Below are 17,218 nucleotides of genomic sequence, written 5' to 3' on the forward strand. Positions count from 1 at the left end.
AAATCTGCCCCAACTTTTACCTTCTGTATGTTCAAGACCTTACATTTGGCCAAGGATCCATAGACTACTAGGACCTACTCAGGTCTTTCATGAGCAAGCATATAGCTTTATGCCTATACAGCCTTCCAGACTACCAAGAATATATGGAAGCCCATTCAAACATCAAAGTCCATTATGGCTGTCATGTTCCCCAAATCTTCCTCTAAATTTCTGGCTGGTCTGTCTGTTGCTTGTCCCAATCAGTATCACAACCTCAGGTTAGCTGTGATGTTGGCCTTCCCTGACTGCCACTATAATCACTATTCTTTTGGGGCTCCTGGGTGGCTCAGCCCGTTGGGCATCCAAGTCCCGATTTCAGCTCAGGTCATGATCCCAGGGTCATGGGATTGAGCCCCACAATCAGGATCTACACTGACAGCATGGAGCCTACTTAAGATTCTCTCTCTCTCTCTCTCTCTCTCTGCCTCTCTCCTCCACTCACACTCTAAAAATATTTTTTTAAAAAATCACTATTATTTTGACAATGCCCCAAGCATGGATTTTTTTTTCCAAATTCTGCTCCTAATCAAGTCAGCGTCATCTGGCAGTGAGGCTGCAGGTCCTCATACCATGCCCTGCCTTGGTAGAACCATTGCCCCACGTAGCTGAGGGAGATATGGCAGCAGCTCCAGGCTAAAATGCCATAGATTCTCACCATTCTTACCAAGGTTTGGTAGATTTTCTTGAATAAATGCCTCAATCTGTTGCATGCCTTTGGTCAATTTCCAGGCCTGAAATGGCTCTTTTTGACAATGGTGTCCATTTTATCATTGCATTTTGGGAGAGGATTTCCAGAGCCCCTTACTCGACCATTCCAAAAATCCCTTCCCTTCTCTTTTAAGAAGACTCACTAGAAGATCCTATAACACTTTGTCACACAGGGTAGCCATGGTTCAGGGTGGAAGGAGACTATACAAGGGCGGAAATACAGGGAGAGGATCATCAGGGGCCATCTTGGAGGCTGGCTACCATATGCTATCACCACCTCTTACCTGGGTTATTATGATCCCTCCTTAACTGAGTCTGTTCTTGTCTGTTTTGCCTAAAGTCTGTTCTCAACACAGCAGCCAGCAACCCTCTTACATCCTATGTTACTCTTCTGCTCAAAACCCTATGACAGTTTTTCACAGCCAAGTAAAAGCCAGTCTTTACTATGGCTCCAAGGCCTTACATCATCTGGCCCCTTCTTTCTGATTAATCTTCAACCACTTACCACTCTCTCCTCACTCACTCCACTCTATGTCTCAAATGCACTAAGCAGATTTCTGCCCCGGGGCCCTTGCATTGGCTCTTTCCTCTGCCTGGGATGTTTTCCCTCAGATAACCATATGGGTGGTTCATTCAAGTATCAGCTGCTCAAACTGATCTTTGAGCACTCTTGCCATTTCCTGCTTTATAACACTTATCACATCGCCTGGTTTCTTCCACCAGGAAGTAAGCTCCACAAAAGCAAGGGGTTTGTTCTGATCTCGCTAAAGTCCCAGAACCAGAATAGTGCCTGGCACATGGACGGTACATATTTGTGTAATATCTAAATAAGTGGGCTTATGAAAGTGGTTCCTAGGCCCAGCTCTGCCCTGTTGATATGGTGAGTTATGTATATGAGACAAAAGAGAAAGGAGGCAAGAGGAAATGGGGGCAAGAAAGTGTAGCTATTAATAAATGAATATGAAACAGAGGCATGGGGATAAGTCAGGAAAGTAACTGTGTGATAGGAAATAGCTCATTCAGACTTGAAAGTCTATAAAGCCTAAAAAAAAGGCATGAAGTTTAATTTGAAGGAATAACATTATGTGGAATTATGCAAACTCAGAAATAAAGGAAAGTTTATCTGTGAGTTGAAAGGAACTCATACTGTAGTTAAAAACATTAAAAGACTGAGAAAAAATATATTAACATCTGTGAGACTATGGTGGGAGCTTATCAGGGCATGCCCTCCTCATGGGATGAATGTTTCGGGGCAGCACGGGATGGACCGATAGGATCTCCCGGATCTTGTCCTGGCAAATCTTGTTTGCTGCCATCCCTGCTTCAAACTCTCTGCGTTCCTCTTCCTTCTCTGCTTCCCGGGCCTGCTGCTGGTAGGACATTTGCATCTGAAGTTGCTTCCTGTACTCCTGGGCCAAACTGGAACGTCTAAGATATTAGAAATGTTAAAGTACAGAATTACAAATGGTAAGCATTTGGATTCACTTAAGGCATTACAATTAAAATGGAATTTTTGAAGTCACATTAAAATAATTTGACTGTGAAAATCAGGGTGAGAGGGGAAGAAATAGATGGAAAATTCAATAATGTGTTTATTACACAATAATAATTAAGCTAGACATAGAACAAATATTGATTTGGTTCACTCAGAATATTTCCTGCTATCTGGAGCGAGTCCTTGGCCTCTCTCCATCTCTTCTTCCACTCTTCCCCAAGGAAGAAGTGACTTTTCTCTTTTAATGTTTATTTATTTATTTTGAGAGAGAGAGACAGAGACAGAGAGAAGAGAAGAGAGAATCCCAAGTAGGCTCCACGCCGTCAGCACGGAACCCAACACCGGTACTCCATCACATGAACTGTGAGATCATGACTGGAGCCAAAATCAAGAGTTGGACGCTTAATTGATTGAACCACCGGGGTGCCCCAAGAAGTGACTTTGCTAATGGTAACACTGGAACAGGCTAGTCTGCCTGTTTTCTCCCCTGCTTTCTGCTGGAGAGACCTGCACTGGTCTGGTACTGCTGGTGACTGGGTGGGTAAAGGTGCCTCATTCTGTTCAGTATTAACTAGACAATTTCTTCCACATACAAGCCACATTTTAAACATATAAACCACATATTAAATTTTATAGTGTGATTTTTTTTTTACTATGGTAAAAACCACATAATGTAAAATTGACCATTTAACAATTTTTAAGTGTAATAGTTCAGCAGTGTTAAGTACATTCACATTGTTGTGAATCAGATCTCCGGGATGTTTTCATCTTGCAAATCTGAAACTCTATACCCATTAAACAACAATAGGTCCTTCTCTCCCCCTCCCACCAGCCTCTGGCAACCACCATTCTATTTGCCGTGCAGAATTCGAATAGTCTAGATATCTTGTATAAGCAAAATCATAGTATTTGTCTTTTTGTGACTGGCTTATCTCACTTAGCATAGTGTCCTCAAGGTTCTCATCCATGCAGTGACATCTGACAGGATTTTCTTCCTTCTGAAGGCTGAATAATATTCCATTGTACATATATATCACATCTGGTTCATCCATTCATCTGTTAGTGGACATTAGGGTTATTTCCACTTCCTGGCTATTGTGAACAGTGCTGCTATAAACACAGCTGTGCAAGTAGCTCTTCAAGGTCCTGCTTTCAGTTATTTTGGATATATACCCACAAGTGGGATTGCTCGATCACAAGGTAGTTCTATTGTTAATTTTTTGAGGAAAACTTCCTACTTTTCTCCATAGTGCTCATGCCATTTTATAATCTATAAGCCACATTTTTTATCAGCTTTTATCAGAAATGAAGCTTTTATCATAAAATAAAGATGCATAAGCCTCTGTGGCAGATTCCATTTTCTAAAGATGGTTACAGTGATATCTCCCCTCCATATGCTCTTCTGCAATGTGAACCTCTATTCCCCTTATCAAGAGGTGGGGCTTATGTCTCCATCCCCTTGAATCTGCATAGGCCCAGTGACAATTTTTATGACCAGTAGAATATGACAAAAGTGATGCTATGTCAGTCCTAGGCGTAGCCCTTACCTGGCCTGGCAGCTTCCCCTCCTGCCTACTGGAATGCTCACTATTGGAACTCTCCCTGTCGGAACCAACCACCATACTGGGAGAAGCCCAAGCACATGGAGAGGCCACATGAAGGTGTTCTGGGTGATAATACTGATGAGCTCCCCAACTCAACATACACTGCCAGGTATATGAGAAGATACTGGAGGAGTCCAGGGCAGTTGAGCCTTCAGATGAATGCAGCCCCGTCCAACAACTGACTTGAACCACATGAGGGACCCTAAGCAAGAACCACCTAGCTGAGCCTTGTCAACCAATCATGAGAGATAATCATAACTCACTTTAAGCCACAAATTTTGGGGTTATTTTATTATGCACCAATAGGTAGCTGTGACACCTTCCATACACACTTGTTTTTCTTCTCTCTCAGTTGATTCAGAAGTTGGGCAGGGAAGAAAGTTTCTATTTGTCAAGTCCCCTCACATCTCCAACAATAAACTTTTTAAAAATGAGAAGACCTCCAGAACAGAGGCAGTAGCAGGAAGTCAGTAGGGTAGGCCAGATATTAAAGTGAGTACCCCCAAACTAACAATAGGTTCAGGTACATAAACCACAGTCTTTCTAGAGTGAAAAGAGCTTATTTCTACGCATCAAGTGAGTGTGTAAGTCAGCAGACAGGCCCAAGGGACAGGAAGGGTGACCAGCAATTAGAAGAGCCAAATCTTCTTCCTCCACCACACTGGTCACCTGAGTTGGGTATCTTGGTCATCAGTGAAAGGTTAGGCTATGGTCCAAGAAATGCTGCAAGGAGGCATCTATCTGTCTGTTTCCTCCACCACAGCCTGATTGTGGTGATCAGAGGGCCACTTAGCAAAGGAAGGCACTGGTATTTCCCAAAGTGCCTAGAACACTTCAGTTTTCCCATCCAGTGAACCTGCAAAAATTCTCCTGAGGACATTTTGCATGGACTGCTATCCCCATAAGCCATTTATGCTAATCCAACTAATGAAGACACACTGTGTTTCAGGGTTTGTTTCATGGGGGAGAACAGTCTTCTTGTTATTTCATTAGGATTTAATGTTGGGGCCTATTTTTAAAAAATTGTTTCTAATGTATTTTATTTTTTAAGATGTTTGTCCAGTTTAATATCTAATGTCTATAATCACAATATACACAATAGCAATAAAATTTACTTTTACCAAGATGGCTGGTGCTTATTTCTATATGAAATTCTGTAAATCGACTTGAGCTTTTAAGACAAATTTAATACTGATGTTAAAAAATGTCAATAATGCATGAATAACGGCACATTGTCCTCTTTCCGTGTTAAAAATCTGCCTTTTTTTAGGTAGTAAACAATAATAAAGAAAACAAAATCATACCTTGCAAAATTCTCCTTCTCTTCACGATTAAGCTCTTTAAGACCTTCATTTATACGTTCCTGTTCCATAACACGCTCTTCCTGTTCTTTTGCCTTTCGTTGCACTGAGAAAGACAAAAGTAATTTTTGCTAAACGACCTTCTTCAGACAAGACTTGCTGCCATCCCTCTGGGCATCAATGCCATCCTGTCTTTAGAGAGGCAGAGCTTACACTCACTGACTGCATCTTAGGTCAATAAGTAGTCATCTTATCAAGTAGTCAGTCATCTTCATCAAGGGAACAAGAGGGTTTAGGTTTGAATGTGCTGTGATCTACACATATTTTTCTTAACCATTTTTCATTGCAAATCTATGATCAGCCTTTTCAAACCAGGTTACCACTGTCAGAACACTTCTCACCCTTTTCTTCTTGAGGACAAACAGTTCTATTGTCATTTATGTTAATGAGAGTTTATTTATGACAAAATAAATATTGGAAAAAGCCTTAGTATATAATATATAAGGCTTTTGTAAATTAAATTTTAAAAACATAAGCATCCAGTAAGGGGGGAAAACGACAAAGAAAACAGAGTTCACAGAAGAATAAATACAATTGGGAAATATACATCTGAAACGTATGCATCTTTGGTCCCCAAATCCATTTACAGGAACTTATCTTAAATAATCATACATGAGCCAAAAAGAACTATGTACAGAGATAGTAACCTGCAATGCTAAAATAGTAGTAAAAAGATTCAAGACAATCTGAAGGTCCATTAGTTGTGTTTAGGTAAAATAAATTATGGTCCATTTTTATAATGGATTTCTAGGCAACATTACAAATTCTATAATTGAAGAAATATGACCTGGAAAAATGCTTATAGGTGGAAAAGGCTGGCTCTAAAACAATATATTCAACATGATCCTAACTTGTGAAGGGAAATGATATACATAGTAATAATACTGGAAGGAAATACATGAAGTCGTGAATAGTAGCTATCACTGGGTGGTAGAATTATGGTTGATTTTGTTTATTTGTTTAAAAATGGCCCCAAATACTTAAATTTTCCATGTTGCCTCAATAGCTTTTAAAACATTTATCATGGGTAAACACGGAAATCGTTTTAGCTTATAAGCTTTCTTCTAATTTTCTTACAACTCCACCCAACATGGGCCTAATAATTTTCAATGGCTGTTATAATTCATGGAGTGGAGAATCAATTAGTGGAACCAAGATGAGCTTTCTCCTGCAAAGACAACTAGTGTGGAGTCTAGTGGTACCCAAATGGTAAATGTGTCCATCTACTGCCTCTCCGGTTCATTGGGCTGGACATGGAATGATGGAAATCTGGAGGTGGCTGTTTACCCTCTCAACAGACATTTCCTTTTGTGACCAAGCACTGTTTGGAGCTGAGGGCATACAAAGGCGTGCTAAGACAGAGATTGAGCAAGCCTCAGGGAGAGCCCCAGAAAGAGGATTTATTATGAATAAGGGGACATATTTGAGGAATGAGACATTTGAGCTGGTCTTGAAGGATCTCCAGGATTTCTCAAGATCAGAAACATCATAGACAGGGAAGACTACCCAAGTAAAGGTATTCAGGTATGAAGGTACAGAGACACCTGCAGAAAGAAAAGAAGGACAGATAAAAGGGAGGAGGGGTATGTATGCGTGCTGTGCCCTACCTCCTCATTCTCCTTTATAATCACTAAGGCACACAGACCATTCAATAGACATACTGTTCCTTTAACCTTGAAACATCTCCCACATGACTACTTAGAATCTGCTAGGATATAAAACTCTTCGTATGTTTATACTCCATGTACTAAATTAGATAAGTTCTCCAAGGCAGGGGTCTTGCCTTAATCCTCATATCATTTTACGTATAATACCTACTTAATAAATTTTTTGGTTGCTGTTTAAGTTGAATTAAGGCCCCACTATATTATTATTATAGTTCATTTCCTTACATTTTTCTTGAACTTGAAGTTTTCTTGTACACATGACCTCATTCACAAGTTGTCTCCTTGCCTCCTTTTCAAGTCTCAGCTCCTTGTCCTTCTCAGCCAACTTCTTTTCCTTCTCTGCCTCTAATATTCTGTCCAATTCTTTCTCCTGAGCTCTTTCCTCCTCACGCCTCTGTGCCACATATCGACGATATATTTCCTGTTCTCTTGCCATCTCTTCCTACACAACAGAAAGATTACCTCATGTTGTCAAACATGTAGATGTGATATGGTATGGAAAATTAAGTTTTAAAACAATATTTTAAAGCTACAATCCCAACCTTTTAGAACTACATACTGACACATTTACAGATGAAATATTATGTCTAGGGTTCATTTCGAAATATCCAGGGATGGTGGTAGGGAATGGGTGGGGCACAGATGAAATACAGAATGGCCAGTAGTTGGTGGTTATTGAAGTTAAGTAAAGGACACAGGAGGGTTTTATTGTACTATTCTTTATACCTGTGCTTTATAATACATTTTTAAACAAGTTACTTCAAACACATTCCCAAAGTATTTTTCAAAGCAGTTCTCAGATAATTTTCAATTATACAGCTTTTCATTTATGTAGATTATGAAATTGTAACCTGATAAACAAAGTAAGTCATTACTACTATGATGGCACAGTCTCTGACTAGAAGCCGAGTCACTTGATGCTTTGAGACAGACATTCTCAGCCTTAGATATACTGTGGAATCAGCTGGGAGCTTAAAAAAGTACAAAGGACTGAATCTCACCCTGAGAGATTCTTGTCTAATGAACAAAGTTCCCCAAGTGATTTTAATGTGCAGCTAAGGCTTCAAACTGGGCTTTATCATGCTGGCATTTTAGTTGGCTTCTCTGTTGTTCATGGTATTATATTTGTGCTGTTCTATCTAGTCTCTGGTCTGATCTCTTTTGAGAATATCATAGATCTGGGGAGGGGCTAGCAAGGTCTGAACTGTACCCTCAGAATGGTTTGCATTCACAGTCTCATATGTGGGAATAAATTTAACAAAAGAAGTGCAAAACGTATACTCTGAAAACTAAGAAATTGAAATAATAAGTGGAAAGACATCCTACATTCATGGATCAGAAGGCAATATTATTAAAATGGCAATAGTCTACATTTGGTCTACAGATTCAAAATAATCCCTATCAAAATCCCAAATAGCTTCTATGCAGAAATCATCAAGTTGCTTCTAAATTCATATGAAAATGCAAGAGAGCCAGAAAAGCCAAAACAATTTGAAAAGGAACAAAGGTGGAGGATTCACATTTCCTGATCTCAAACTTACCACAAAAGCTACAGTGATCAAGACAAATAGATATGTGACACTGGCCTAAGGATGGACATGTAGATTAATCAAATAGAACTGAGAGTTCAGAGATAAACCCTCACATTCACTGTCAATTGATTTTGACAAGTGTACCAAGACAGTTTGATAGGGGAAGAATAGTCTCTTCAACAAATGGTGCTAGAACAATTGGATATCTACATGCAAAGGAATGACGTTGGACCCCTACCTCACACCATATACAAAATTTAACTCAAAATGGATCAAAGGCCTAAATGTGAGAGCTAAACCTATAAAACTCTAAGAAGAAAACATAGGACCACTATCTTCTTGACCTTGGTTTAGGAACAGATTTTTAGATAGGGCACCAAAAGCACATGCAACAAAACAAAATATAGATGAATGGGACTTGGGACTTCAAGGGATACCATCCCTTGAAAGTGAAACTACAACCCACAGAATAAAATATATATATATATATTTTTATTCTGTGGGTTGTATATATATATATATATATATATATATATATATATATATATGTGTGTATATATATGTGTGTGTGTATGTATATATATATATATAGATAGATAGATAGATAGATAGATATACACAATTTATGTGTAAGGGACTTGTATCTAGAACATATAAAGAACTATAACAACTCAATAATAAAGACAAATAACCCAATTAAAAATTGGGGAAATGACTGGAATTGTTTTCTTGAAATTTCAAATGGATTCAAATAGATTTCTCTAGAAAGATATACAAATGGTCAATAGGCACAGAAAAAGAGGCTGAACATCATTAGTCATTAGAGAAATGCACCTCAAAGCCACAAAACAGATCACTTTAGACACACTAGGATGGTTAAAATAAAAAAAGACAAACAATAACAAATGTTAACAAGCATGTGGAGAAATCAAAACCTTCTCACACTGCTAGTGAGAACAAAAAATGGTAAAGCCACTTTGGAAAACAATTTGGCAAGTACTCAGAAACTTAAACATAAAGTTACCCTAGGACTCATTAATTCCACTCCTGGGTATATACCTAAGAGGGGGGAAAAAAGATAAAAAAAACCTATGTCCAAACAAAAATTTACACAAGATTACAGTAGCATTATTCATAATAGCCCAAAACTGCAAACAAATCAAATGTCCATAGACTGACAAATGGATAAAGGAAATGTGGTATATCCATACAATGGAGTACTATTCAGCTGCATAAAAGAATGAAGTACTCATACGTGTTACAACATGGATAAACCTTGAAACATTGTGCTAAATGAAAGATGCCAGTCAAAAAGTCACAGAATATATAATTGTATTCATATTAAAGTCCAGAATAGCAAATCTATAGAGACAGAAAATATATTAGTAGTTGCTTAGGAATGGGGGTAGGGGGTGGGGAAGAGGGAATAGTAAGACAATAAAAAAGTTCTAAAATTGACTGTGGGAATGGTTGTACATATCTGTGAATATACCAAAAACCACTAAAATGTATGTTTTAAATGGGCAAATCGTATGTTATATGACTTACCTTAATGAAGCTATTAAAAAACAAAATAAAATCATCTATGGAGATCAAATGGAGAACAAAAACTCAAGAGAAAAAAAAAAGAAATCAAACAATCCAATTAGAAAATGGGCAAGAATTATGAGAAAACATTTCACTGAAGAGGAAATACAGATGGCAAATGAGCATGTGAAAAGTTGATTGACATCATAGTTATTATGGAACTATAAAATGTAAAAACAATGAGATATCACTATACATCTATCAATACGGCTAAAGTAAAAAACCAATAACACCATCAAATGTTGGCAAGGATGTAGAGAGACTGGATTATTCATTCATTGTTAGTAGGAATGTACATTATTGGTGGGATGGTAAAGCTACTCTGAAAAACAGTTTGGCAGTTTCTTAAAAAACCGAACGTGCAATTACAATTGCCCTTCAGGGCATTTTCCCAGAGAAACAAAAATTTGTGCTCACATAAAAAACCTGTACATGAATGACTACAGGAGCTTTACTCATAATAGCCATAAGCTGGAAACAACTCAGATGACCTTTAACAGGTAAATGGTAAAAACAGACTGTAGTGCAGTCATAGCATGAATACTCCTCAACAATAAAAATAAACACACTACTGATACATGCAAAAACCTGGATGAATCTCCAGAGTTACGCTGAAGGAAAATGTCAATCCTAAAATGTTACACACTATACGATTCCATTTACATAACACTCTTGAAATGACAAAATTAGGGAAATGGAGAACAGATAAAAGGGAAACATGAAGAATCCTTGTGGTGATGGGGATGTTCTGTATCTTGACAGTTCAGTGTCAGTATCCTGACTGTGATAATAGACTACAGGTTTTCAAGGCATCATTGAGAGAAACTAAATAAAGGGTACATAGCATCTCTCTGTTTATTTCTTTCAACTGCATGTGAATCTAAAATTATCCCCAAATAAAAAAGTATAATTTAAGAAATAGTAGCAGACTTCTGGTTTCCAGTCTGGCATGTCAGGAGCTTAGAAGTTGCAACTCTGTCATCCTAACATCAAGGAAAAAGCTTACAAACTTAAAAAAATCAAGAACTAACCTTAGATCCATAAGAGAAGCAAGGTCACAGGGTAAACCATTGCCCCAAATTAGAGAAACATACAGGTAAATACAAAGAATCACAACTTACCACAATGGAAACCCCTGAGCAGAAATCTGTGGGAACCAGTGCTCGGGTAGGAAAACCTGTAATTGATGAATTTCTGGAGGCTTAGTGTGGACACCTCTAAGAGTTAAAAACTCTAAGGGGGCCCAGTCATTGAGGAGTGTGGGAGACCACACTTTCTTGAGTTTTACCTCCTGAAGCTCTACCAGGTTCTCATAGTGAAAATCAGAGAAAAATCCTCTCATGTTTCTCGCAGAGGGAGGAGAAAAGGAATCATTTTGAAATACACCAGAGCATTCTATTCTCAGGTTGTTCTCAGGAGAAACTATTTAACCAGAGCCTAAACTGCTGGGGTTTTATCCCAGTTAACCGACCTGGGAGAAGGGAAATACCCAAATGCAGGGCCCCTCTAGCCTTCCACCTGGGAAAGGGAAACACCATAATCAAGGATTCCAATGGCGAGGCAGTCCAAACTCTAAGGCACCAGCTCTAAAGATCGAGGGAGAATCCCTTCCATTGCTTGCTTGGATTTTTATGGTGTGGAGCTGACCTCACCCTTCTATTACACTTATTACCACAAAGGCTCAAAGCCAGCGGAACACACTAGATGGGGCCTGACTCCTTGGTAAGACTGGTATGGTCCAATGGGTCTATCTCTTCTCTGAATATAGCAACCAGATGACCCAGATTTCATCTCCAATCTTGAAGAGGTCCCAATTCTCCCCAAATCCAGAGAATTCTTTTTATAGGGAACCCTCCTCCAAAATTACAAGGCCATATTCCTCCACTTTGTAGGGACCTCCCATACTATTCAGGAGTCACTGGAAGGAGTAGACTTGATAGCCACACTGTGAAAGAGACACTTACCCAGACTACCAGATTTTACAGTACCAAGGCAGCCCACAGCCCCCAAGCCAGCCTTCAGGTGCCAAGCTCTGCAACCCACGTCACACCTCCTGGGCCTGGAGCTCCCATGCCAAAGCTGTCAGGAAGCAATGTCTGGGACATTTCAAATAGCAGGAGGCCTTCTACTGGCAGCTCCCCCAATTGGGGGTGCCCAATGATCTTATATTGGGACAACCATGAAGTAAGCTCCTGTCTTTAAAACAAGTGACTATCTCACTACAGAGCCCAATCCTAATGGCTCAAAGGCCTTCAGAGAGTCCCAAGGCTCTCTCTTTCCCAAACAACTCCCATGACCTGCAGGCTTGGCAGTTTCCCAGATATTACGCTAGGGACTTGGCAGCGACTGCTGCCTACACAATCGCCCATTTACAACTCTGGTGGTCCACTGGGACAAATGCAATAACCAGACACTCCTGGCTCTATTAGACACAGAAGCCCAAGCCCAAGTTACAGTGATTCTAAGCTCAGTGGAGGACACCCCACATTCCTTTGCAAGGTGCACCCCTACTGACCCAGTGGAGCTCACTGAGATCTGCCTCAACTAGCAGTAGAGCCCATACTTGCAGTTCCACCCTGAGCCAGGCCTCTAGTGTGTATAGTTGACCCTGAACAACGTGGGCATGCAAAATGGCACAGCCACTTTGGAAGACAATTTGGCAGTTTCTTACAAAACTAAACATACTCCTACCATATGACCCAGAGACTACGCTCCTTGGTATTTACCCAAATGAGTTGAAAACTTACAGCCATACAAAAACCTGCACACAAGCATGTACAGCAGCTTTAGTCACAATCAGTAAAACTTGGAAGCAACCAAGGATATACTTCAGTACGTAGCTGGATAAACTGGTGCAACCACACAATGTTATGTTATTCAGAGTTAAAAGGAAATGAGCTATCGAGCCATGAAAAGATATAGGGGAAACTTAAATGCCTATTACTTGGTGAAATAAGCAAATCTAAAAAGGCAACGTACTATGTGATTCCAACTTTATGACATTCTGGAAAAGGCAAAACTGTGGAGACCGTAAAAAGATCAGTGGTTTCCAAGGGTTTGGAGTCGGGAGAGGAATGAACAGGGGAGCACAGAGGATTTTAAGGCTAGTGAAATTAGTCTGTATGATACTTTCGTGGTAGATACATGACATTTTATATTTGTTCACACTCACAGAATGTACAACACAAGAGTAAACCTTAATGTAAACTATGGGCTTTGGGGGACAATGACGTGTCGATATAGGTTCATCGATGATAACAAATGTACCACTCTGGTTGGGGTATATTGATATGGGAGAGACTGTACATGTGTGGGAGGAGGGAGTACGTGGGAAATTTCTATATCTTCTGCTCAATTTTGCTCTGAATCTAAAACCGCTCTGAAATATAAAATTTTTAAAAAGGAACAAAAAATAGTACTTATAGGAAAAGCACAAGACCCTCAAGAGTTCAATACAAGTTTTAAAGAAACAGACAGCTGAATACTGAATACTGGAATGCTTTTCTCTTGCTCTCTGCTTGACAAAACTTTACCTATCTTTTGAGGTCCCTTGAATACCACTTTCTCATTGATGTCCTCCCTAGCTTCCCAGCATACTTAGTCACTCATTTCCTTCACTCCCATCCTGCTATGACAGTCCCAACACCACGTTATAGGAGTTCTCTAAATTCAGTGAGCATCAGAATCCCCTGGCAGAGCTTGTTAAAACAGATTTCTTGCCCCTGCCAAGATTTCAATTCGGAAATCCTAATTCTGGAGCCTATGAATTTCTCTTTCTAACATCCTCTCAGATGATGCTGATGCTGTTGGTTTGTGAACCACACTCAAAAGTAACATGGGTGGTTCATGGGTGGCTCAGTTGGTTGAGCATCTGACTTCAGCTCAGGCCATGATCTCACGGCTCGTGAATTTGAGCCCAACGTCGGGCTCTGTGCTGACAGCTCAGAGCCCGGAGCCTGCTTCAGATTCTGTGTCTCCCTCTCTCTCTGCCCCTCCCCAACACATGCGTGCTCTCTATCTCTAAAAAAAAAAAATTAAAAAAAAAAAAATAAAGAGTAGCATGGGTATGGTTCATTCTACATGTGGCTGGCTCCTGTAAGACTAAAAGCTCAGCAAGGAATCTCATCTAGCACATAGTAGGCACTGAATAAATATCTTACCTTTTTTTGCTTCTTTTTATCAGCCTCTTCCTGTAAATTTTGAAGGGCCCTTTGCACAAGTTTCATGTTCAAGTCCTGCTCTTCTCTGTATTCCTGCTGAGTATGCTCTGTCTTCTCTAGGAGCGCTTTTTGCAAAGCAGCCCTAAGTTCCTGTTTTGTCTTTCGTTTCTTTAGCTTATCCTGTTCATTCTCAAGTTTCACCTGTGCTTTGTCATTTTCCTAAGGTAAAACAATAATGAAGACAATGTATCAGTACAGTTGGACAAAACAAATAAGTGCAAGCATTTCACTTAAAAGATGAAAATCAAGGATTTCTTGGAATTTAGAGGGACTGTAGGATAGAAAACTTGCCTTTTCATTGCTGAGTCAGCAAGAAGGCTTTGTGCTGTGATTATAAAATAATAAATGGTTTTACAGTTTAAAATGCAGAAAAATATAAAGAGAAATCACTTTTAACCTTGTATCCCTCCCACACTACCACACTCAACATTTCAGTGCATTGGCTTTCCAGACTTTTCTATATACACCTGCAACTTCTGGATATGGATCTATTATTATGCAGCAATAGGAGCTCAAAAATGGAAATGTGCACATCAGCTGCCTATACAAAATTAAACATATGCAAAATTACCAATAACAAATACTCCTTTAAAAGTATTCCCCCCTTCCTCTTATTTTCTTCTCTTTCTAACCCTCTGGGCTTAATTGCCTGGCCAATCAAGCAGTTTCAACTGGGGCACCAATGCTGTCAGGCATTGTGGGTTTGGTAAAATGCTTGGGCGTGGTAAAAACTGAAGCATTAGCCCTCCTGCCAGAGGCAGCTGAGCCGTCCTAGAGGGATAGATAAGTACTTGCCCAGCTGGGACAAGAGACGACGCGGCAATAGTGAGGATGGTGTGCATTCCCAATGTGATTTAACCGAGACTCACAACAGCCATGATCGCCATGATCCCTGGTTTGTGAGAGAGAGAGTTATAGGCTAGACTTTCCCAGTAATGCCATGAACAGTAAATCCTGAATTGTGAGGTTCAAACGAAAATATGAAACCGAGCTGCAGCACCTAAGGAAAAGTAATGGCTATCAAACATGAAAGCCAATGCAATAGCCGGACACACTTTTTTTTAACAGTAAGTCTGACTACACCAGGAGGAAGCAATCAGCCAAACCCAGACTCTGAGACATGGGGGAGATGGGATGGGACAGCAGAGACCTGTTCAAGACTAAGAGATCTAAAAGCAGTTGGCCACGTCTTGGTTTCCCTGGGGTGGTTCTGATGACACACCTATTGTGCTGATGTAATGAATTTATTGCATCCTTCCCATCTCAAATGCACCCTGGCTTGAATAAGAAACAGTCACTCCCTCTAAAGAGACTATAAGACCCATGTTTGGATTCTTCTCTAAATATCAAATAATTTAGGCTATGATGGAAATTCGATGCTGATTTTAGATGATAAAAAGGAGTCACAGTTAGCTTTTTTAGGTCTGATATTGGCACATGTCAGGAAATGTCCTTTGTTGAGATGCACACTTGACATGTATTTAAGGGGGAAATGACCCTCCTGGTATTTATGTTTTAAAACGTAAAAATGGAGTGGGGCTGGGGGCAGGTAGAAGAAACCAATGTGGCAAAATTACACAGCTGCTAAAACAGGGAGATGGGTAGAGGAGGGATTCATTGTACTCTTCTGTGCATTTGAAAATGTTTACAATAAAACATTAAAAGGGGTGAAATTTATATAACATTCTCGAAATTACAAAATGATAATGATAAAGAATATATCAGTGGCTGCCAGGAGTTAGGATTGAGGGAGGTTATGACTATACAGGAGTAACTTTAAAGGAGTTTCTTTGAGGGGGACCTGGGTGGCTCAGTTGGTGAAGCATCCAACTCTTGATTTTCGCTCAGGTCATGATCTTGAGGTTTGTGAGTTTGAACCCTGCATTGGGCTCTGTGCTGACAGCCAGGAACCTTCTTGGGATTCTCTCCCTCTCTCTTTCCCCCTCCCCAACTCTTTCCCTCTCTCTCTGCTCTTCCCCCGACCTGTACACACGCTCTCTCTCAAAATAAATGAATAAAACTTAAAAAAAAATAAAAGAGTTTCTTTGAATGGTGGAACAGTTCTGTATCTTGATTTTGGTAGTACTTACAAAATCTATACATGTGATAAAATTTCATAGAACCATATCCCTTCCCCCCAAGAGTGCATGTAGAAACTGGTGAAATCCAAAGGTTTTACTATATTTAAATAAAGAATAACTTTAATTGAAAGTATTATACCAATATTAATTTCCCGTTTTGTTCTTTCAAATGCACTTTTTGTGCATGTTTATTTTTTATCCTGCAATTTTACTGAATTTGTTGATTAGATCTAATGGTTTTGGGGTACAATCTTTAGAATTTTCTCTATATAAAATATTACCATCTGCAATGGAGACCATTTTACTTCTTCCTTTCCAATTCTGATGACTTTTATTCTCTTCCTTACCTAAGTGCTCTGGTAAGGACTTCCAGTACTATGTTGCACAGGAGTGGTGACAATGGGTACCCTTGTTTTTTTTTCTGATTTTATAGAAAAAGCTTAAAACCTTTTACCATTGAGTATGATGTTAGCTATGGGCTTGTCATATATTGTCATTATGTTGAGACACCTCCTTCTATACCTAATGTGTTGATATCTCAGAACAGAAGCAGTTTCAATTTTCTTAGAGAAGCTAAAATATTTAGGCATCTTCCACTAAACTCTCTAAGAGAAAACAGTTTCAAACCCAGGGAAGGTTTTCAGGGTCTCTGAAAAAGCTTACCTTTAACATTTACTATGGTTCCAAATCTTAGAACTTGGGATTTCCCAGGAAAATATACCTTCTTCCTAAATTTGGTGGTATTAAAGTATCAGTTGCTAGAAGCTCTATATACGTATAAAATTGCTACTTTTTTTAATGCTTTCATACATTTCCAGTGACACCTTTCTCTTTTTTTTTTCTTTTTGAGAGAGAGAGAGACAGACAGAACATGAGCACAGGAGGGGCAGAGAGAGAGGGAGATACAGAATCCGAAGCAGGCTC

General features: G+C 39.5%; 1 protein-coding gene across 1 annotated transcript in view; it reads right to left on the bottom strand.

The window, feature by feature from the left end:
* Window positions 1-1,899: 1,899 nt before the first annotated feature.
* CFAP53 (cilia and flagella associated protein 53) overlaps window positions 1,900-17,218 on the bottom strand; it is a 36,481-nt gene continuing 21,162 nt past the window's right edge. Inside the window, exons 5-8 of the mRNA XM_042911617.1 lie at window positions 14,154-14,372; window positions 7,100-7,316; window positions 5,151-5,253; window positions 1,900-2,175 (exon numbers count right to left, since the gene is read on the bottom strand). Coding sequence (XP_042767551.1) covers window positions 1,947-2,175; window positions 5,151-5,253; window positions 7,100-7,316; window positions 14,154-14,372 — 768 coding nt within the window. The 3' untranslated portion in view covers window positions 1,900-1,946. The remainder of the gene's footprint in view (window positions 2,176-5,150; window positions 5,254-7,099; window positions 7,317-14,153; window positions 14,373-17,218) is intronic.

Source organism: Panthera leo, chromosome D3 (assembly GCF_018350215.1).
Source record: "Panthera leo isolate Ple1 chromosome D3, P.leo_Ple1_pat1.1, whole genome shotgun sequence".
Taxonomy (NCBI): Eukaryota; Metazoa; Chordata; class Mammalia; order Carnivora; family Felidae; genus Panthera; species Panthera leo.